General features: G+C 35.0%; 3 protein-coding genes and 2 non-coding genes across 5 annotated transcripts; 2 read left to right on the forward strand and 3 right to left on the reverse strand.

The window, feature by feature from the left end:
• Positions 1 to 5,841: 5,841 nt before the first annotated feature.
• Positions 5,842 to 6,582, reverse strand: LOC109181205 (zinc finger protein ZAT5-like). The gene has a single exon (XM_019330954.1). The coding sequence runs from the start codon at positions 6,580 to 6,582 to the stop codon at positions 5,842 to 5,844; it is 741 nt and encodes a 246-aa protein (XP_019186499.1).
• Positions 6,583 to 9,439: 2,857 nt separating this feature from the next.
• On the forward strand, positions 9,440 to 12,917 carry LOC109182403 (rop guanine nucleotide exchange factor 7-like). Its single transcript, XM_019332588.1, has 7 exons — positions 9,440 to 10,354; positions 10,440 to 10,556; positions 10,654 to 10,808; positions 11,178 to 11,252; positions 11,339 to 11,629; positions 11,704 to 12,060; positions 12,132 to 12,917. The coding sequence occupies exons 1-7, from the start codon at positions 9,793 to 9,795 to the stop codon at positions 12,633 to 12,635; spliced, it is 2,061 nt and encodes a 686-aa protein (XP_019188133.1). The 5' UTR covers positions 9,440 to 9,792; the 3' UTR covers positions 12,636 to 12,917.
• Positions 12,918 to 13,003: 86 nt separating this feature from the next.
• Positions 13,004 to 13,075, reverse strand: TRNAP-AGG. The gene has a single exon. It is a non-coding gene; the product is annotated as a tRNA-Pro (tRNA).
• A 67-nt stretch (positions 13,076 to 13,142) lies between these two features.
• Positions 13,143 to 13,214, reverse strand: TRNAP-AGG. Its single transcript has one exon. It is a non-coding gene; the product is annotated as a tRNA-Pro (tRNA).
• A 2,219-nt stretch (positions 13,215 to 15,433) lies between these two features.
• On the forward strand, positions 15,434 to 17,190 carry LOC109181021. The gene is made up of 2 exons (XM_019330770.1): positions 15,434 to 15,830; positions 16,980 to 17,190. Exons 1-2 carry the CDS (start codon positions 15,497 to 15,499, stop codon positions 16,994 to 16,996), a joined length of 351 nt encoding a protein of 116 aa, XP_019186315.1. The 5' UTR covers positions 15,434 to 15,496; the 3' UTR covers positions 16,997 to 17,190.
• The last annotated feature ends 5,888 nt before the right edge of the window (positions 17,191 to 23,078 follow it).

The following is a 23,078-nucleotide window of genomic DNA, read 5'->3' on the forward strand; positions in this document are numbered from 1 at the left end:
GATATAACACTGCCCAAAGGACTATCACAGGCAAATTATTTTGTGGACCCGAGTTCAAAGAGACACAATTTACATACTAAATTTTCACAATTTACTTTTTAAAAATTTACAGTTTGTGATGATCAAGTATTGTATTAAAATATTCTCAAAACTTAGAAACACAATTTATATCCTAGATGTTCACAATTCCAATAATAAAATACCCAATTTAGAATAAAGAGGACCCCGATCCATGGTATAACAATTGACTATCCCATGTCTAATAAGACCCGAGTTAGAAAACCCATATTATGAGAAGGAAAATGCTTTTTAGCTCTTCTAACTTTTTCTCTCATATTACTTTTTTTTTTTTTTTTTTTTTCATTCAATGGGTGCTCATGAATAAAAAATTAAATATACTCTTAACTTTTATTCTTTACTTTCAAAATTTTGATGTAGACAACTTTTCTTAGATCCACATAATGAAAATGTCATATCTTGATTGTCACACCAAGAAGTATAATTTAGGAGTCTGCATAATAACATGTTTTACATTTAAGAAAAACAGTAAAATGTTTTACAAATATCATTTTATAATTATATATTTATATTTAATCATACTTTGCTATGAGATGATAAGATGAGTGTATAGTAAAGTGGTAGTAGGCAATCTTTGTTACTTAATAATATGTTATAAGTGTTCAAATATCACTATGAGCATATATAATAATTATTTAATACATTAGTTAATATGTAAATATCTCTTTGTAGTAGAGATGATGTCAGTCTAAAATGATTTTCTCAAAAAATTACTTTGAATTTAAATTTTTTATAAAAGAGCAAAATTTACCTTGATATCCCTATTTCGGTTCTAAGTAAAAATAAAAATGTTATAAATCTATTTATTATTTTCTCTTTATTTTCTCAATTCCTTAGATGTGTCAGTTGTCTTAAGCCTATCTAAAGACACATATATTTTAAAATAATATAATAGAGAGTGAATAAGAAAATTCATTAAAAATACTAAAATCAAAATAATATGAACAATTCATTTTAAGAAACAACTACACTAACATTTTTTTTGTTCCAGTTAAGGGTCTAACATTATTGGATCTTATTAAATTTGTATGTAAATGTCAAAATTGAGAAAGTCAGTACAAAATAGTAATAATAATTATTATTATGGGGAAAAATGACAAAGTAAAAATGGGGTGAAATTGAAAATTGTGTATGTTAGATAACTTATACATGTATACGTGTATGTTGAAGTGATGTTCACATTATTATATATGTTGCCAAATTGTTCACTCTCCACAATGAGTTGAATATATATATATATATATATATATATATATATATATATATATATATATATATATATGTGTTTGTTGTGGGTAGTGCACAATTAATCACGTGGTGGACATGCAACCATACACTCCATGCAGCAAAGTAACTAACCATGTTACCTGGCCTCTGGTGAGACATCGACTATAACTTTGTATTATGCTTCTGTTGAGGATTCAACAACTATTTTTTGCTTACTGCAAGCCCATTAAATTATTATTTTTTTATTAATAAAGATAGCAAAACCACTAGTATATGTTCTTGTAGTCATCAGGAAATACTAATCAGAGATCAAAAAAGTATAAATGTCGTTTGAGCCTGATTTCATAAAACATAGCCTATAGTCTAGAGTAGCTTTGACATACCTTAGAACACGCTTTACGGCAACCCAATGGTCATTGGATGGAGATTGCATAAACTGGCAGAGTTACAACGAAGGAGAGATATGGGCGTGCGATGGTTGGATATTGAAGTGCTCCAACTAAGCTGCAGTATTGTATGGGATTGTCATATAGTTGAGATGAGTTTGTTGCACTTACCTTGTTGTTGACGGAAATTGGAGTGGAGATTGGTTAAGATCTTTTGAGTATTTCAAGTATGTACCTTCCTTATGATAAAATCATCGCCCCCTTATCGTGAATTGTCTCGATCCCTATGAAGAAGCTTGAAGCCCTCATGTCTCGGATTTTGAAATTTCCAGCTAGTTTGCTTGTTATGGAAGTCAAGAGACTTTTGTTGATGCTCATTATTAGTATATCATTAATATAGACAAGTAAATAAATTTGAGCATTAGCAACAGAATAGATAAACAATGATACATAAGTTTTTGAAACTTTGAAACCAATCAACTTGAAGACATTTGAACCATGCACGTGGTGCTTAGTTACTTCAAACCTGATAAGAAATATTCTTTGGGTATACCTCCCTGTATATTCTATACTCCTATTCAGTATTTGAGTTAGGGTCAGATGTCCGGGTCAAGGTTAGGCCTATACCTATATAAGGGGGAGACCACACACAACACGAGGAGTCTTTTTTTTTTTTTTTTTTTTTTTTCTCTTCTTCTCTCTAAACATTCAACCGAAAGCTTGATCTTAAAGATGATTTTCTCTCAACAATCATTCAATAGTGATTCTTCTTCCTATATTCATACATGCAAATATAGTAAATGATTTCTCTCATTTGCTCTACTCTTCATACAATTTCTATACACACCACTATACACAAGAAATACATAGAACTAATTTGTTCTATCAAGACCATATACGTCTCTCATTTGCCATATGAAGTTGCAAAATAATTCTTTTTAGTTGTTGAAAATTAGATAAATTTGAAAATAATTCTTTTTAGTTGTTGAAAATTAGATAAATTTGATGGGTGGCTAATAATATCACCTACGGAACAAGAAAAGAATATACAATGATATAAGAGTGGAGAATAATATTAATATAAAATTAGAAAAAAATGTTAATGATGTAATGAATAAGTATATATAATGAAAATTCTTGTATAGTTTCTAACAATAGTTAATTTATATCTAGATTATTATTATTATTATTATTATTATTATTATTATTATTTTACAGTTTTCCTACTTAGATGTATATCCATATAAAAAGATAAAATGCATTAACAAAACTCGTTGTAAAGTGTTTTATTAACTTATTCTTGAGATTCGAATTTGTGTTTGGAAGAATGACAAATTGTCGCAATTTGCAAAGAAAAAGATGAACACACATTGTCCTTGGAATCTCCAAGATGCCATCGGATCAAAAAAGTTAACTCAAAACAAACATAAAAACATACAAAGATAAAATGTCCCCCAATAAAGCCACCTTTGCCAACGACTTCCGCTGTCTGCTATTCAAAATGCTACACTATATAAAAATGTTTAGTTTTCAAAATTGTCACCCAAAATAAAAACCCCTACCTTTAGTATAAAGTATAGTTCTTGGAGGTAGGTTAAGGTTATCTTCATCATCAATGACTTTAGTACTTTACACTAACATTTAGTTTTTGTTTGCAAAAAATATAATTTTTTTCTTAAAATATTCTTGAAACTTGAATTATTACGCTTGGTTGGTGTTTTGGTGGGAGAGATTTTTACTTGAATTTCAATTCTTAAAATATGAGGAAAAAGTACCTTAGTTCTTTTGTTTTCCTTGTGAAATTCCTGAAAATTTTATAACAACCAAACAAATTCTTTTATATGAAATTTAAATTTCATTATTCATATATTTCGTTTAAGAGTTAACTTTTCCTTACGATTTAACATTGAGTATAAAATTGAAAAGTCACGACCACTATACCAATTGTTTCTCACATGCTGAAAACAAAATATTAATTTTCTTATTCTAGCAGTCCTAATTTCACCTTCAAAACTTACAGTGGATTACAATTGAAAAATATTCAATAATTAAGTACTAAATTTGATACTTTTAAAAGTCAATTATTCAAATTGAAAATGAGTGATAGAGTTGGAGTACTAACTACAGAATTAACTTTTCTTTTGGCAAATTAAATTGACCGTAAAATTTAAATTTCATTATTCGTACATTTCTTTTGACGAGCCAAGCACCTTGTGCTTAGATGACATGTAGTGACCTCTCTCATGTGGGAGATCAGACGTTGTTGGCTCTTTATACAAATACTACAATGTAATAGAGTCAGTAACATTCAAAAAAAAAATTCTTTTAATGAGTCAAACTCGCTATAAGATTTAAATTTCATTTTTAATATGTTTTTTTATCAATCAAACTCTCTATAGGAAATTTAATAGTGTACAAATTATTCCTAGGACTGACGAACCAAACAAGCTGCAGTCTAGCCGTTGACGTAAGCTTTTCCTTTACTCATCTTCTTCTTCTTTTTTTTTTTCTTTCCTTTTTTTTTTTTAATTGAAATTTCGGCTGGGACCACCGAGATATTTTAATACATGAATATGAAAAAAGGGTGTTAGATTGGAATTATTCATGTAAATTTCTCTCACTTTTAAAAATGAGTATTACTTCTACATCACCCAATTTGTAAAAGGATAAGGGTCAAAATACCCAATTACACACCAAAGTGTAATTAGGTCATCAAACTCAAAAAAGATGTAATTGGATCCCTGAATAACACAAAATTATACAATTAGATTCAAAATGACCTGTTTACCTGAAATTGTGGGTTACCAATTTTAAAAATATTTTTTAAAATAATTTAAATAAAATAATTAATTAAAAAAAAAAAAAAAAAAAAAAACTAAACCTGTCGGAGACGATTCGCCTCCTGTAGGCTTCGTCTCCATGGCCGGAGACGAAGGTTCCTGGAGACGAAGCCTTCGTCTCCATGGCCAGGGAGACGGAGGTCTTCGTCTCCATGGCCATGGAGACGAAGGTCTTTGCCTCCGGCCATGGAGACGAAGCCTGTCGGAGACGACAGGTTTAGTTTTTTGTTTGGTTTTTTTTTTTTTTTTTAAATTAATTATTTTAAAAAATTATTTTTAAAATCGGTAATCCACAATTTCAGGTAAACAGTTCATTTTGGACCTAATTGTATAATTTTGTGTTGTTCAGGGACTCAATTGCATCTTTTTTAAGTTCAATGGCCTAATTGCAGTGCACTTGGATTACCTATTTGATCCTTGTTCCATATGCAAATAATTTAATATTCACACTACATCCCTACAAATCCAATCAATTTCCAAAAGTGGGTCATAATATATTAAAATAACATTAATAATTTATATTACTTATATTAAACTATTATAAAGTAAAAAAAAAATTATTAAAACTGTGTTGTTGGTGTAGTTTTTTTTTTATTTTTTATTTTTTTATTTTTTTTTATTTTTTTTATTTTTTTTTATTTTTTTAAGAGAGGGATTAAAGTGTTATTATAAGAAAATATAGGCGGTCGGAATGAAATTATCCCTTAAGGAAACAGAAAAAATAATTCGATTTTTTCAGTTGGAACAACCAGCATATTATGGTCGAGTGAATGTTAATTATGTTTCCATGAAACCTTTTAAGGAAAGCTACTGAGGATCAAGAAAAACATAGGAATTTAGTTAAAGTAGTATTTGGTAGTGTTGGAGATGGAATTATTATTATGATTATGATTATTATTATATTATTATTATTATTGTGTGGGCCCTGAAGACCCAACTCCTACTTTGTTAGTTCTAAAATTTGTTAGTTCACCATTAGCGTTTTGGATCACTCTTACTCCGGTCTAAATCATCATTAGTGGCCCATTTTGCGTTGGCATTACATTCCTTTTAAGCATGATTGACATTACATCTGAAAGGGTTACATATGAAATCCGCCATTCTACTAATTTAAAGTCGAACAAATTGCACTTTTGGTCCTGTGAGTATTAGGGTACTGACAATTTGAGTACGTGACTTTCAAAACTCCCAATTTAGACCTTTAACTATGCAAAAATTGGCAGATTTGGTCCTCCGGGCCAAATTGTCGACCAATTTTGGCCGGAAAAACATAAATTGGTTCGAATTTATTTGTGTTGAGGGCAAAATCGTCATTTCACGATTGGCTCCCTAGCACGACGATGATCTTGATTATCTTCTCCGGCGGGGAGGAGGTTGAGATCCAAATTCAAACCTTTCCCATTATTTTCTTCCTTTTGGAGTACCCTTTTCTCGAAGCTGGAAGAGCTCGGGCTCAACTGCGAGGCGGCGGCGGCGGCGGTGGAGTTACGGTGGCGTCTCATGTGGCCGCCCAACGCCTGGCCGGACGAGAATTCGGCGCCGCAGTAGGAGCACTCGTGAATCCTGGGGGAGGACTTGGCGGAATCGTAGAAATGGAGGGAAGAGAAAGGGGGAGAGATTTTAGGGGTCTTATTGAACGGATAAGGATTAATGTCTTCTTCATCGTACAAGGACAGCGGCCTCTTCACGGCGGCGGTTTCCACCGTCGTCAACGGTGGCTTCTCCTTGGTGTGGCTGGTCCGGTGGCCGCCCAGCGCTTGAAACGTCGGAAACGTGCGGCCACACGTTTTACATTCGTAGACATACATCCCCACTTTCACCCCTCCCCCGCCGCCCACGGTGGTCGTCTCTATATATTTCTTGCTGCAGAATTTGCTCCCGCCGCCGCTCTCCTCCTCCTTGTACAGCGGCGACTTGGGGATGGCAGGAGGATGACGCGAGACTCCTCCGCCTTGGGAGAGGAGCATAAGGCAGCGAGCCATGTCCTCGTCCTCCGGCGTAGGCGCGGCGGGAATTGGTTCAGAGGTGGCGGAAGAATGCGGTGGTGTCATGTCCGTGATCATGGTGAAAGAGAAGGGAGTGAAATGACGGTTTTGCCCTCAACACAAATAAATTCGAACCAATTTATGTTTTTCCGGCCAAAATTGGCCGGCAATTTGGCCCGGAGGACCAAATCTGCCAATTTTTGCATAGTTAAAGGTCTAAATTGGGAGTTTTGAAAGTCACGTACTCAAATTGTCAGTACCCTAATACTCACAGGACCAAAAGTGCAATTTGTTCTTTAAAGTCATACGAGGATGATACTTGATCATAAGATTTTAATTTCGAGTCATTAATTCATGCAATTGTGTTGATATATATTTACAAGTTTTATGTTATTTGTGCATTTCTCTAATATCTATAGTTATGAATCAAGTACCGTATTCATGCCACTTAACCATAAAATTTTGAATATAATTTAGACAAACATTGATATTTTTTAAAAAAATAAAGAAGGTTATTCATTTAATTATAAGCTGAAGCAATTACAAATAAGATCGATGGAACAGTATACCATTCCTTACAATCAAACATAGAAACAATTTCCCTAGCAATGCAACAAAGAACTTGAATCGCAGACTGTTTCACAAATTTGAAGTTGAATTCATTAGATAAATTTAACGCTTCTTTAATATTATTGAAAAATTAATCAAACGTAGTCAAAACTAACTTTAGGGTTGAAAAATTATTAGAGTGTAGAGTATAATTTGAATCATGTGTATCGTTGATGAAGCAAAATTTACCCTGTGATTTACCTTCAAACTAAAGATGCAAGATGAGTATATGCATGAGTTGGTTGGTTATTGGCCCAACTCTTAAATTCATCATTAATAATCTTAAAAACAAACATGGAAATCCTCTGCCATTCATGCTCAGAATGCTCTACCTTATCCAAACCATCCAATTCAAACAATGCCAAGGTATTATTACTGTTTCAATGACTAAAGTAACCAAAAGTTATTTTATACCACGGAAATGAATTGAAATTAATGAAGTAACCAATAAGTTATAAAAAATGTGACAAAACCACGTATTTTAAATGTACGTACAATATGCCAACACGCTATTAAGTGAGGACGAATAATATATACTTCCGGAGGTGAATCCAAAGGGTGTAAATGAAGATCTATCCAGAAACTTGTGGGACTTAACATGGTATGTAGAGTGTTGAAGAAGTTGTCTTGTGACATGGCGGACCACATTCACAGCACAGAAGCTAAGTGGTAACAACAAAATTTCTGGTATCGGATTCTTTTACGCATTAAATTAAATTTCTGTAATTTCATATATGCAGACGAAAACATCATTTTTGGTGCGTTATGGAATATAGTATGTCGTCCTAACAATTAATTCTTTTGGTCTGTGGGTCGCATGAAGCTTCTTAGTTCTTACCCGTTCGTACTGCCACTGCATTAAATTTTGACATTTTTGTCTGCAAAAATATATTAAGAAAATAATCATAAAGAAGTTAAATATATAAAGGTAAATAAGTAAATTCTAAATTACTTTAATTTTTGTCAATACCTTCTCAATTGAGTATTTCTGCTATATGTTTTTCCTCATCATTCAAAAAATAAAAACGAATGCTATATGTTTTCCCTCATCATTCAAAAAATAAAAAGGAATTAAGTAGCATGAATTAAATGCTTCTCAAATTTCATATTATTGTTATTATTATGTTAAAAAGAAAGAAAAAAAAAACTCATTACATTTTATAAGACTAGTTATTTGAATCTACCAAGTACCAATGCACGAAAAGGCCCCCATGGATAGCTCAACTGGTCATAGAGGTGAAACTTTGGAAGAATGACCAGGGATCGAGTCCCACAACCTCTCAAAGTGAGGGGGGAGCCTTTTGATTAATGTTCAGTTGAGTCACCATGATTACAACCTCCCACCGCTCTGTGGGGGGCCCGTTCTTCCTTTTTGGAAGAACGAATATGTGCCTAACAAATTATTTTGTCTAGTATATAATCCTCAAATAATAAAACAAACCTTTTAATTATATCGTACCACATTAATTCGTATACATTTCATGTGTATAACAATTAGGGAATTATACTGGTGTCATGCTGATAATATTCAGTATAATTATTTATAATTTCATATATATTAAAATAATACGACACTTTCACCCTAGATTATAAGAAAATAACAATTTTTTTCATTCATAAATTACAAAGAAAACAATATTTTTCATTTCTTAACTATACCACTACCATTACTTTCCGTTCTTCTTTTCGTTTTTTTTTTTTTTGGAAGCTACTACTATGAAGCACAAAGAGTCAACATGCCTTCACTGAAACTCGATCTCATGACCTCCCATATGAGAGAGGTCACTACATGCAATCAGAGCACAATGTGCTTGAAAATTCTTTTCATTATTTAAATGTTTGTGAAATGATTTTTTTTTTTAAAAAAAAAAATCAAGTGTACCAAAATTAGGAACGCAAAAGGTCATTCGGCAGACAATTGATGGATAAAAAAAATAATAAATATATAATTGAGGAACTAAAAAAGTGTTATTTTCCTTTAAGAGATATATTCTCAATAATTATTCATGATAAATATTACTATTAATAATATATCTACAAATTATAAAAATAACTTTAATTTCACATGTACCTGAATAATTAAAAAAAATGGTAAAACAAATTAAAGAAGCATTTCAAGATTTGTCCAAAAGAAGCAAGAAAGTGTGATGATAAGCAAGCAGCGTATCACCAAATGATGAAAACTTAGGCATCCGTCGCTTACACGATTCCCATCACCATATTTCTGTAAATTTCTGGGAGATTTTAATATATAGTTTCAAATAGAAAACTAATACGGATGGGAGGAGTATATTATAATACAGAGAGTGCAGTAATGATGGCAGAGCCGTTGTTTAAGCAAAGCCCAACAAAAGCAACAAAGGCGAAAGGGACAGAGGCTCCCCATTTAAGCAAAGCCAAGCCCACAAAACCCTTCACTGCCTGTCTGCTTCCCCAAGCCTTTAGAACTTGTGTTGTCTCTTCTGTATCATTGCGGTGTTTTCACAGATAATAATCATATTATAGTCTATCTGTTCTTTGGTTGATAGCTTCTGAGCTTCCTCTAATCATTACCATCTTCCACTCTTACATTTTTTTTTTTAGAAAAAAAAAAAGGGATTCCAATGTGGCCATTTTCCTTATTTTGTACTTTTACCCTTCAGAAGACATGGTTGCAGTGGAATCCTTATGGATAGAGCTTTCTCATGCCAAGAAGAAAGAGAGGGCACTCTGGGATTCCAGCCACAGCTCAAGCATTTCATTCCTCTCAACTGCCAGACCACTATTCCCAGGTCCAAGAACACTTCCCATTTCTCTGCATTGAAGGATTTGAAGCTTAGAGTTCCAAAATCGCTCAAGAATCTGTATCAGAAGGCCAAGGTGAACAATGGGTTTGGGTCAAAACGGCATCAATTTGATGGCATTGTGGTGAGCAACTCTGCTTATTGTTCTTCCCCTTGTTTTCTTGATGAAAAGATGGAGACTTGTGCTGAAAAGCTTCAAGAAAAAGTTGATTTTGTTGTTGGGTATGGGAATGAAGAAGAGGAGGAGGGTAGAGAGAGCTGTTCCGGTTCTGAGTATTTGGTGTCAGAGGCAACTCTCAATGAAGAACACAGTAGCTCCGATTCATGTTCACCCCCTTCCATGATTTGGCATATTCAAGAAAATGAGAATTCTCATGTCTCTGAAGAAGTGGAGAAACCCAATTTGGATAAAATGAAGTTCCAGAAACAAGGCTCCAGTTTATCAGGTATATAGTATATTCTTCCCTATGTCCATGTTTTGTATTTCTGAGGTTCTAACAATTGGATTCCTTAAACCTGTGTTTCCTGCAGATGTTGAGATGATGAAAGAAAGATTCTCAAAATTGCTGTTGGGAGAAGATATGTCTGGTTGTGGCAATGGGGTCTGTACATCACTGGCTATCTCAAATGCCATTACTAATCTTTGTGGTATGCTTGATTTTTGTTTAGTTTGTTTCTCTTTTACCCTCTTTCTTTCATATGGACTAATTGGTGATACTAAAATTGCTGTTTTTGCTTCTGTTAGCTACACTTTTTGGACAAATTTGGAGATTAGAACCTTTGCCTCATGAGAAGAAATTAATGTGGAGAAGAGAAATGGAATGGCTGCTTTGCATTAGTGATCACATTGTGGAGTTGATACCCTCTTGGCAAACATTTCCAGATGGAACCAAGCTTGAGGTAGTCTCTGATACCACTTGTTAGGATCAAATGCTTAACACTACGACAAAAGTTATAGTTCGTACCAAAGTCTCAACTTTATTTCCTTATATTGCCCCGTCACATTTTCGAGAGGCAGGTGCTGGACTTAACCCTATAGGTTTCTGCCTAACAATCCCCTAGCCACCTGGTGCTGGATTTGGCCCTTTAGGTTTCCGCCTAACAATCCCCTAGCCACCTGGTGCTGGACTTGGCCCTTTAGGTTTCCGCCTAGCAATCCCCTAGCCACCTGGTGCTGGATTTGGCCATTCACGGGCCTTCTCCCAACACCTATTTGCTATTGTTTAATTTGATGATGAAGTGTTTACATATTTTGCTTGGTTGTTATAGGTCATGACCTCTAGACCGCGATCAGATCTTTATGTCAACCTACCAGCTCTACGCAAACTAGATAATATGCTTCTGGTAAGATATGCATTCTCTCTTGTCTTGGCTGATTTATTGTTTTCGATTGTGTGTGTGTGTATCTGACTGGTAGCCTTGTGTTGCAGGAAATTTTGGACACTTTTGAAAACACAGAATTCTGGTATGTGGACCAAGGCATCTTAGCCCCGGAAGCAGATGGCTCATCGTCGTTTAGGAACCCCCTCCCTCGCCAAGAGGAGAAATGGTGGTTGCCAGTTCCTCGAGTTCCCACTTCGGGTCTCAGTGAAAAAGCACGAAAACAGTTGCAGCACAGGCGTGACTGCACGAACCAAATCCTGAAAGCTGCAATGGCCATCAACAGTAACGCTTTGGCTGAAATGGACATCCCCGAATCGTATTTGGAAGCACTCCCAAAGGTATGGAGCCAATATTACTCGATTAGAAACGAAACGCGTTATTGTTACTCATTGTACTTGTGGATTCATTACAGAATGGCAAAGCGAGCTTAGGTGATCTTATCCATCGCTATATCACCTCTGATCAATTCTCGCCCGAATGCTTGCTTGGCTGCATTGATTTGTCTTCTGAGCATCAAGCACTGGAAATAGCCAACCGGGTGGAGGCCTCGATTTATATCTGGCGCAGAAAAACCCACTCGAAACCCCTACCTAACACGCACCGATCCAATTCCAAGACATCATGGGAAATGGTTAAAGATTTGGTGATTGATGGAGATAAACACGAGGTGCTTGCTGATAGAGCTGAAAGCCTTCTGCTTTGCTTGAAACAACGGTTTCCCGGTCTTCCCCAGACCACTTTAGACATGAGCAAGATCCAATATAACAAGGTTAGACTTATTGCAATTGCTTTTAGGTAGTCGAAACTTGAAATTCGTGCTAACTGAACCTCATTCCATAGGATGTTGGCAAATCCATACTCGAAAGCTACTCCCGAGTTCTAGAGAGTCTGGCTTTCAACATCGTGGCACGTATAGATGACCTTGTTTACGTGGATGACTTGACTAAACATTCTGATCAATTCGTGCCCATATCGAAAGTAGGCATCATAGCTCACAAGAGTGCAGGGACTCCCCTCACTCCATACAAAACCGCTTTCTCTACACCTAGCTTCTCACCCTCCCAGCGTTTCAGTCCTGCAAAGGGAGAAAGAGAAAGAGAAAGAGAAAGATCACATTTCCTCGACAGCACCAAGCTCCCTCACCGAGGATTTGGGGTGAAAAAGATCTTGACAGATTATCTGAGCATCGATTCCAAAGGTAAGGACTTTAGTAACGATATGAGAAGATCTGATTCTTTGTCCAGCACTTCCCACGAAATATCAGCCCCAGAATCAGTTCGATCTTCTGAGTGTTCGAGAGAAGTTATCAGCCCATTTACGCTTGGTTCAACGGGGGAGGATTGAAACCAACCGAGCTTCTCAACAAGTTTCTATGTGATGTATCCTCTTACTATATAAGCTAGCATTTCCAGCCATTCAGGCATGCTCTTTTGATTCAAATACAGAAGTGTTAAGTGTACTTGACTAAAAATGGTACTATATTATTTAATTCCTTTTCTCGTCGCCATTTCTTGATAATAATAGGTATGTGGTAGAGGACGTGTAATAAAGATGTGTATATTTCATGTATACTCATGTATCAGCCAATTTTTAGCAAAAATATATATGTTCCTGTGATTTTTTAAATCAGCCAGAGGTTTTGCCATTTTCATGTTAGATGGTCCAATGGGGCAAGCTCTCTGAGCAGTGCCATTCAGAGGAATTTGTAAAATGGGGCATTCCGAGAATTGAACTCGGGACCTCTCGCACCCTAAGCGAGAATCATACCACTAGACCAAATGCCCATCTTGGTAAAACTGTAAACTGGTAAATAAAGGAAATGTCCATTCAGTGATGAAAAAATGGCAAAATGGGGCATTCCGAGAATTGAACTCGGGACCTCTCGCACCCTAAGCGAGAATCATACCACTAGACCAAATGCCCATCTTGTTACTCCATTTACATTCAGATATTAATACTAGGAATTTTAAAGTTGAGTGAAATTTTGTTTAAAGTCCTGATATTAATTTGTGAAAGTTTAATTTTTTTTTTTTAAGTAGTAATGGAACTAGGGTAAATTATATCGTGTATCACTAATAAATATTCATTTTTAGTATACTGAATGTTCTTTAAATGTACTAAAAGTGAATACATTAAAAATAAATTGAATTTTGAAAAAATAAATATTTAATATATTATAGTTATCCGTACATAAAATGGGTTGTAGTAGTTATACACCTTGATTTTATTACTGAAAAAAAATTTAAACATACATATTACGTCAGTATGAAAAAATAATGAGTGGAGCAACTTAGAGAGCTTAACCTTGTTTACATTGGCAACCCATTAACTTATCTTCACCAAAACTCAATATCATATTGAACATAATGGTATGATGAAAATAAGACACGTATAGTAAGCACTTCATTATCTCTTGGTTTCCAAGGAGGATTCCACTTATGCCATTCACACCTAAATGTGTATGGAATAATATAATAATATCACATTATTAAACCAATATAGAAATGTAGCTTGATTATTATAAATAGAAAGGAATAAGAAACATCAAATTATTATTTTATTTATAAAAATACCAATTTTCTACAAAGTAGTGAAACATGACTCTCTTACTTAAAAATCAGGAGTTTGATTCTTGCCAACTCTTCTTAACTGAGCTCAGCCTTTATAGTTATACAAGATCTTTTATAATTTATGTGATATAATATTATCTTGTGTTCCCCTCATCTCAGACACAAAACACCACTATCTAATTGGAATTCTCAAAATTTTCTAATAACTCTATATTTCTTACCAAAAATTTTTATAAGGGTTTTTATGAGTGCTACTGACTCTTGCAATGTAAGAGTCAATGCTCCGAGTCGTAAAGATTTCATTGAATTAAAAATTACTTGGCAAATTTTATAGAGTTATGAATTATAGTTTACAATGTCAAGTATCCGAAACTCTGAAAATTGAATTAACCACCTACCAAATTTGTATTTGGTAAAGTACATATTTCCTACCAACCAAATACATTGACTTTATAATGCCTAAAACTTTTATATTCCGTTTGGTACACATGAAACTCCCAATGGCAATTTATATCATGGACCAAATTTTACATAGTATTATGGACCTTAGATCGAAACGATAAGGTACGGAATTCATATTTGTATGGTAAAGAAATTTCGTAACACAAGACAAAAAATTACAGAATAAAACATATACACATGATTTAAGTACATAATTTGTGTTCATAGCCTTCATAGCACAGAATTTTACAATACAAGACATAAAAATTCATAACTTAAAATACAATTACTAATTTGTTTCAAGCATAGAATTCATACTCCTAAAATACAAAATTTCACAACACAGGACACATGCACCAGCTAGGGTCCACAATGCACTGTAAACCCTAGTCCATGGTATATGGATTTAACTCTCCTCCCCTGGCACACAGTGTCAACAACACCCTGTTCAAATATACTTGTGTCAATAACGTCTCCACTAAGGCTCGATCTCATGACCTCCCACATGAGAGAAATCACTACATGACATCTGAGTACAATGTGCTTGACAAATAATTCTATTCTTACTTACCAAGCAATAAAAATTTCTACTTTATTATCACCACCTAAAAATGATCTTAAATGAAGTCAAAAGCCTTGTTCCGACCACTTTTTACTTTAGATTTGATTTAAGATCACTTTCAGGTGATCGGAAATTCCATAATTTCCAGTAGTGTTTATTCATTTCTTAGGAAATTGTAATTTCTTTCACCCTAATGCCCTCTCAACCAAATGCCCGTTAGCATTTTATTTTGGTAACTTTTCCCATCCCACTAATCAATTATCATCCATGACTTATCATAATTGTGATTCATGTTCAGTTGAGTTACCATGATTTACATCTCCCAAATGCTCTGTCAGACCGAGGTGTGCATGGGAGGCCCTTAGGGTTGGAGTTCAACGTTTTAGAAAGAATTATCATCCAAATAATTGCATCTAGAGCATACCAAAATAAAATAGAAATCCACCCCAAAAAATGCTAAGGATATGGTGCTAATAAAAGTAATGTGATTTCTCGAGTGCTCTATCCATTACGACTTAGTGCCCAAAACAATGATTCTTTTAGGCCATTTTTTTCAGTATAAATACGAGCGATTTGAGAACAGATCATATCAGTGCGGTGTAGAGTGTGATATATATATCTAAAGATTAAAAATGGAGGCACCATTGAAGGTTTTTGTTGGTTTTCTTGTTATGGTGTGTGTTCTAGGAGCAGTGAGCGTGGAAGCGGCGGGGCCATGCGGGGACTCATCTCCAGACGACGAGGCCATAAAGCTGCTGCCGTGTGCGGCGGCGGCGCAGGACGCGAAGGCGGCGGTTTCCAGCAGCTGCTGCTTTCAGGTGAAGAAGTTCAGCCAGAACCCGGGCTGCCTCTGCGCCGTCCTCTTCTCCGACATGGCCAAGAGCTCCGGCGTGAAGCCCGAAGCCGGCATTACCATCCCCAAGCGCTGCAACCTCGCCAACCGCCCCATCGGCTACAAATGCGGACGTGAGTTTCACCCTCATCATCACTTTCTTTTTTAATTTTGATACATTAGATTTCCCAACTTAGACCAAACTAATAGGAGCAGGACCGGGTGGGTGGGTCGAAACCCACAATCCAACGACTTTACCCGCCCGTTCCACTTAAACTGACAAATTATATCGTACACCAGGCGCACAATGGCCAGACGTTGTTTTGCATCTGATTTTTTTTTTTTTTTAAATTCCATTTTTTGTGTTGTTAACTTCTAATTTTTTTTTTAAAATACCATGTTTCGGATGTACATAAACTCATACCAAAATGCACATCATAAACTCAGAACATAGTACGCATAATCTAACATAATACATAATACACATAAACTATTAACATAATACACATAAAATCTTAACATAAAAAACGACGTCGTTTTGGGGTGCACGATATAACGGTTGACTTAAACTTTGTGTCTCAGTCCCTTTTCTTGTGCACAATGAGTCTTCACTAACTCTGACATGACGTTTGGTTGGAGAGGGGGAATTACGTGGGAAAGGAATTGTAATTCCATGGGAGATGAATTACTGGGAATAATGTGGGAATTTAAATTTCAGTGTTTGGTTTACAGGAATAGAATTACTGGGAATTTCAATTCCAATGTTTGGTATACATGGGAATTGAAAGAGAATAAGTAGTATAAAGTTAAAAATGTCCATTGTTATTGTTAGACATAAATTTTAGGTTAAAAAAGGAAGGGGTAATTTTGACTCATCACTATTTTTTTTTCTTCCTAAAATCCCAAGGGTGACATGGGATTTTAATTCCATGGAATTGCAATTCCTTTCAACCAAACAAGGGAATTTTGTGGCCTTTGGAATTAGGTGGGAATTAAGTGGGAAGGGAATTTAAATTCCCTTCAACCAAACGCCCTTGAAGGGTTAAAGTTTCCTAATGACTCTCCAAGTTCTTCTTGTGCACAATGAGTTTTCATTAATTCTGAGGGTTAATTAAAGTTTCCTAATGACTCTCCAGGTTTTTAGTGGCCGGGAATCAACCCCCATGACTACTAAAAAAAGATTTTAGATTGATTGGTCAAAACACTTTCTTTATATACCTTTTCCATCGTTGGTTCTATATACACATACTGAAGATTGATTTGTGTTTTTTTGTGTTTTGCAGCATATACCCTGCCATGAGTGCAGCCTCGGGTTGAATAAATCACCTGCAAAAATGGGTTTTATTAATTAGTTGCTGGATTGGTGATATGCATGCATGAACTGAAAACAAGTTTCTTGGGTTGATTATGAACGTAAATTATGTTATGCATGCCCTTCTTGGGCAAACTATGTATGTATGTGCAATAATAATTAAGATGATTTCCACCCTAATCTATCTATGCAATCCAGAATCCAGATATGAAGTTTCTACGGCTCATATATAGCAATACCAAAGTGAAGGATAAACATAAAAGATATCAAACAGGCGAAGGTGCAACTAAATAGTATATCTAACCTATTAAAGGGTGTCACCCATGGATAAATGAGAGAGAATTATATGGGTTGATTTAATTAGTAATTAATTGGTTGAAATCAATATTTTAACCTTGACTATTTGATATGGGTTGATTTAAATACATATATACTACTCAGCAATTTATCCTTGATTATTTGGCACTAATCAACCTTTTAAGTTTACCTTTTTCAAAGATAATGGTGTTTTGGTCTGATATTAGTCACTAGAAGAATTGGATAATCATTGTTGAACAAAAAATTGAAAATATAAATAAAAAACACTAGTCATAAACACAACACAAGTATAACTAGCCATTATATATTCGCTAATTATATTCATGACTGTTCAAAAAGATTTTTGAAATTCTTGGAAAATGACACTTTTTCCCCTTGTGTTATATGCTTATAGCACTTTTTCCTCCTGAGTTATTTATGCATTCACATTTGCCCCCTCAATTATTATAGAAGTGGCGGTTTTTCCTCCTAATAATATTAAATGGACATTTCTACCCTTAAAACAAATATTTTATTTATTTCTCTTCTTCAACAAATTATTGCTTATACGTAGGGATGACCACGGTTCGGTTCGAACTGAATCAAACACTATAGCAATCAAATTAAAAAATTTCGGTTATGATTCATAACATAACCCAATATTTGGGTCTCCGTTTATTAAAATCGTGAACTGGAAAAAAATGGATCCTGAACCGTGAACCGGAGGTTCAAATCAGAACAACTACCAACAATAGCTTAAATTAGAATTATAATATTTGCAAATAGTGTATGTTTTTTTCCGCATTTATATTGACTCTCACATATAAGTATATATAATTGCGGTTTGAGTTTTATTTTGAACCGTCTATTCACGATTTTGGATCCAATTTGAACGGTTGGTTCAAACTTTCTTTTAAAATTTTATTTTTTTTATTTTTAAAATATTCTAAATTCAACACTTAATGTATTTTATTTTTTCAAATCGTGGTTATAATTTGTTGGAGAAGAAAAATAAATGAAATATTTGTTTTAAGGGTAAATATGTCCATTTAATATATCAGGAGGAAAAACTGCCACTTAAATAATTTAAGGGAAAAAAGTGCTATAAGTATATAACAAAGGGATAAAAAGTGCCATTTTCCCATCTTTAAATTGCTATAATTCTTCTCCCATTTAAATTGCTATAATTGTCTTGAGATATGGAAGCCATAGATACCTTCGTCTTTGAGGTTGGACCTTCCATGGTTCGCTGTTCTCGTTGTATTTGCGAACAACCGACAACTATCTTTTTTTTTTTTTTTTTTTTTTTTTTTTTTTTTTTTTTGGTGTATTATAGAATTTGTACACTTAACATCCACGTAAGTATAAAAAGGTACTCCGTATATGTTAGTCACATTAGTGATAACTTGTTGAATATGTAGCATTTAAATTTAATTCACTTTTTTGTCAATTTAAAGAGATTAGGGACAACTTTTTTTAAATTAAGAGTTAACCAATTTAAAGGATTTAGATAGAAAAAATTTTAAATTAATTAGGTGACTATCTTATATAACATTATTTCTTAATTTATTCATGATGAACACAATGTATTACTATCTATTTTCTCAATAACTATAGGTTTCTAAAAGTATGCCTTTTTTCGATTACAAGGGAATGCTTTTATTTTGTTTTCTTGGTGTCAAAACTTCTCTTTCTGATCTTTTCATGATGCTTTAATGGGGTATGGTATAATTATTATTTCATATATAGAACCTAGAACCGGCCATGAACCATCCCTAGTCTAGCTAGCTAATAAAATAAATGTTACTTTCTAGATTATTAGGCTCAAGGTTCGTTCATTCATTAAGAGCATCAATATCAATTGAGCATCAATATCAATTGGGGATATTAAGGGATTATTGTAAGAGTGAATATGAAAGAGAATGTAGAAGGGAAGAGAAAAAAACAAAAACAAAAACTGATTTCAAAATTAAAAAAATAATATAATAATCATGGTTAGGCGCACCTGACACGCCTGCTGGGTGCACTCATGACAGCCACACAAGGCTGTCACGTTTGGTTGTTTTTCCAGCTGGGTCCCACCATCCTGCCATTAACCGGGTCCTTGCAGTTGCTCCCTAATTTTCTCTCTTTTTTATCTCTCATCTATGTAAGCATTAGATTTTTTGAAAGTAGATAGTGTATTCTCCCTACATTCTCCCCTGATGTGCATGATCTAATTGACTCTCAGCTCTGTGAGTGTTACTATTATTATTGTAATTAATTAATAATGTATAGTCTATAGTAGTAATGTGTGGTATTAGACTTAGTCTTTATATTATATCCTATCTCTTAGAAGTGTTTAGAGTTTCAGTTGGATATACTCTCTGTAATCCGTATTCTGTTGTTATTGGAATTAATTTTCTCTCTCATCAGCTCCTCTTCGCCTTTCTTTATCACCCAAGTCTCTTTACACTTCAATGCATGCCTAGTCTTTCTTCATATATAGATTTAGCTATCCTTGTAATATAATGCTTACCTTCCAACTAACTACTATCAAGAACAATCTTCAATTCTCATCTACTAGAGTTGGTGTGGTATTTATTCAAGAGAGGGAAAAGTATGACTGAGTTACACACTTAATCTAGATGATTTAGTTGAAGGTGAGAGAAATTCAAAAATTCTTTTTATTCACCATAAACGATCTTCTGTCAATAATTTTTTTTTTTTTTTTTTAAAAAAAAAACATCTTCAATATATGTAACTAACTCTTTTAAACTAAGTTCTCTTTTGCTTGAATAACTCTTCTAAACAAAGAGGATTACTTGAATTTTGACAAAGGGGTGGGTGGTAAATAGTTGTTAGTTTATGATTGTTAGCTGATTGAGTTAGTATGTTTGACTAGTTGATAACATTAGCGGATTGTAGAAAGATGTTTGGTAAATTAGCTATTAACTGAAAGTTAATTATTTACAAAATGACTTTCTCAAATTAAAAAACTAATAAAAAAACACTGCTTTGGACAACTTTTTGCATTTTAGTGTTGTGGAACAATAAACTGCTACAAAAAGCTAATTAATCAAACACTCATATTGATTGTTTAACCAAGTCAAACAACTAATAGTGATCAAACATGTCAAAATTGGATGATAGGCTAACTATTTTACAAAACAGGGCCAAAATATCTTTTAAAAGTAGTCTTTAAGGAGTTTTAAGAGTATGTAGTCTTATATTTTTATGTATTGTTAGTGCATTTTACACTATTTTTACTTAGAGTTGTGTGGAATTGAGCTTGGCATGACTGGGTGTAGTAGTTGTATAGGTCAATCATATCAGTTTAGTAGTTATTTAATTAAACCCAATTTGGTTTAACTCTTTTACTAACCAAATATAAATACGTATCAAAAATTGATTTGGTCATCTAACCTGCATGTTAGTTGGATTAGTTTCGGTTCTTCAAATAATGATGATATCTTGTCTTAATTTTATTAAGGATTTAATATCATTTTCTAATTATTTTAAATTCCTATAATTAGGCATCCACCATTAATTAGACAAACTTAAATCTTTGACCATGCATTTGTTATTTAATTTACTCATATGATTACAAATTACATAGGTAATATTAGAAATTCAAGTTTCTTCTGTCATTTTCTTTATTAAATGTTATTATAATTGCAAAAAAATTTAATATTTTAAAATTATTAAATGACCATTTCTAGCATTAACTCTTTTATAACGTGTAAAACGCTCCAAGAAACGTTCCAAGAAACGCTACCATGTTAGAAGAAACGCCCACCGTAGACATCGACGCGACGGCGACGACTCAATCGCCGGAGGGTCCAGACTCAAGCATGAACACAAGATTGGCCAAGAAGTCGAAGAGATCTTGTGACGAGGTAGAAACGCCGCTGTCTACACCACACAATGACTGCCCCGGAGGCTCCGTTTCAGACAAGCACAAATCCCAACGCAGACACAGGACCGGAAACGATGAAAAACCAGGAAGGAAGCTACCAGACGAATCCCTCGAACCCACCCCTACCTGCAAGTTACAAGCTGAGCCTGCGGAAATTCATGACCTACAAGAAGGATGACCTTGAAGGTGCAGACGAAGATACTAGAGATGACGAGGGCTCCGACGAGCAAGATGACCCAGAATGCCCCAAAATTAGGCTGACAAGGGAAGAGAAGATCAGAATCAGAAGGCCATGGCGCAGAACGCTTATCATCCAACTCATGGGAAAATCGGTCGGATACAACTACCTAATCCGGCGCCTCCGCTCACTTTGGAAACCAGAAGGTCAGTTGGAACTAATTGATCTAGAACATGACTACTTCTTGGCTAGGTTTGAACTGCAGAGGGATTACGACATAGCAAGATGCGAAGGGCCATGGGTAATTCAAGATCACTACCTGGTTGTTCAACAATGGATGCCTAACTTTAGACCACAAACGAATAAAACACGGAAGATTTGTGTTTGGGTAAGACTTCCGGACATTCCTATTGAATATTTTGATGAAGATACGTTAATCAAACTAGGTGACAAGATCGGAAAAACAATAAAAATCGATGACACAACGTGCCTTGCATTCCGCGGAAAATTTGCTCGCATTTGTGTTGAAATCGATATCACCAAGCAGCTACTTGCCAAGTTCACAATCGAGGACGAAGAGTATCCAGTGGAGTATGAGGGCATCCATCTCATTTGCTTCAAATGTGGAAAATATGGACACAAGTCCGATTCTTGTGGTCAAGAAGCTCAGCAACATACTGAATCTGCTTCAAAGACTATGGAGGACGTTGCACCTACAGGTAATACAACGGATAATGACCAGGAAATTGTAGATGATGCCCAGAAAAACGCAGCCAAAGCTCACCTTAAGGATAGATTTGGGCCATGGATGCTCGTAACAAGGAAAGAACGAAGACAACCCAGAAAAGGCGGATATCGAGACACCAACTACAGGCAGAGTACAACTGGAAATAATCAAGATCCAAATTCGTCAAGGGCACCTAACCGGCAAAACTTCAACTCTAGATTTGGACCCCTTAACGATCTCGATGAAGCTGAGCAGCAAGAGGAAAGAGAAGAAGAGGGTAGCACCATCCAAAGGAATCCTGGCAAACTACCAATGACAGATTCACCAACTATTATAAAGACAAACACTTACCACCCAACGGAGAATTTAAGACCTAAGACGAACCAGCCACCTGTAAACAACCACCGAGGACATGGTAAGTCAGTGCACCACCCCAGAAAATCCAGTACAGCAACAGGAAACAGAACAGAGGTGATTCACCCGGAAGGATCTCTGGAAGAGAATACTCAGAAAAACAGTGACCAGGATGCTACCAACGACTTCCTCTCCCCAACCCGCCGGCTACCAAATATCAGGTTTAACGAGCCCCGTCAAGAAGGAAAAAGAGGCAAGCCGTCTACTCCCAGAAGGGCAGCAGCGGAGGACGAACACACACTTGTACAAGGTTCAGGAAGAGGACAACCAATCACAAGAATGACCGTCAATCACCGACAAATCGACCCTGGAATAACGACATCACACCCAACAGCAAACACCTATGTTGAAGCTCCACCAGACGATGGATCTGATTTCTTCGATTGCGACGCTCCAGGAGATATTATGGAGGAAGATATGTCAAGCCAAGGCCAGGCTAGGCTGGCCAAGAGTTCTTCTCTGCTCAATTGAGCAGCCTTCCTTTATTTTAGTTCTCAATGAACGTTCTAGTGTGGAATTGCCAAGGGGCGGCATCCAAATCATTTCGTCGCACCCT

Source organism: Ipomoea nil, unplaced genomic scaffold (genome assembly GCF_001879475.1).
Source record: "Ipomoea nil cultivar Tokyo-kokei standard unplaced genomic scaffold, Asagao_1.1 scaffold1043, whole genome shotgun sequence".
Classification (NCBI taxonomy): domain Eukaryota; kingdom Viridiplantae; phylum Streptophyta; class Magnoliopsida; order Solanales; family Convolvulaceae; genus Ipomoea; species Ipomoea nil.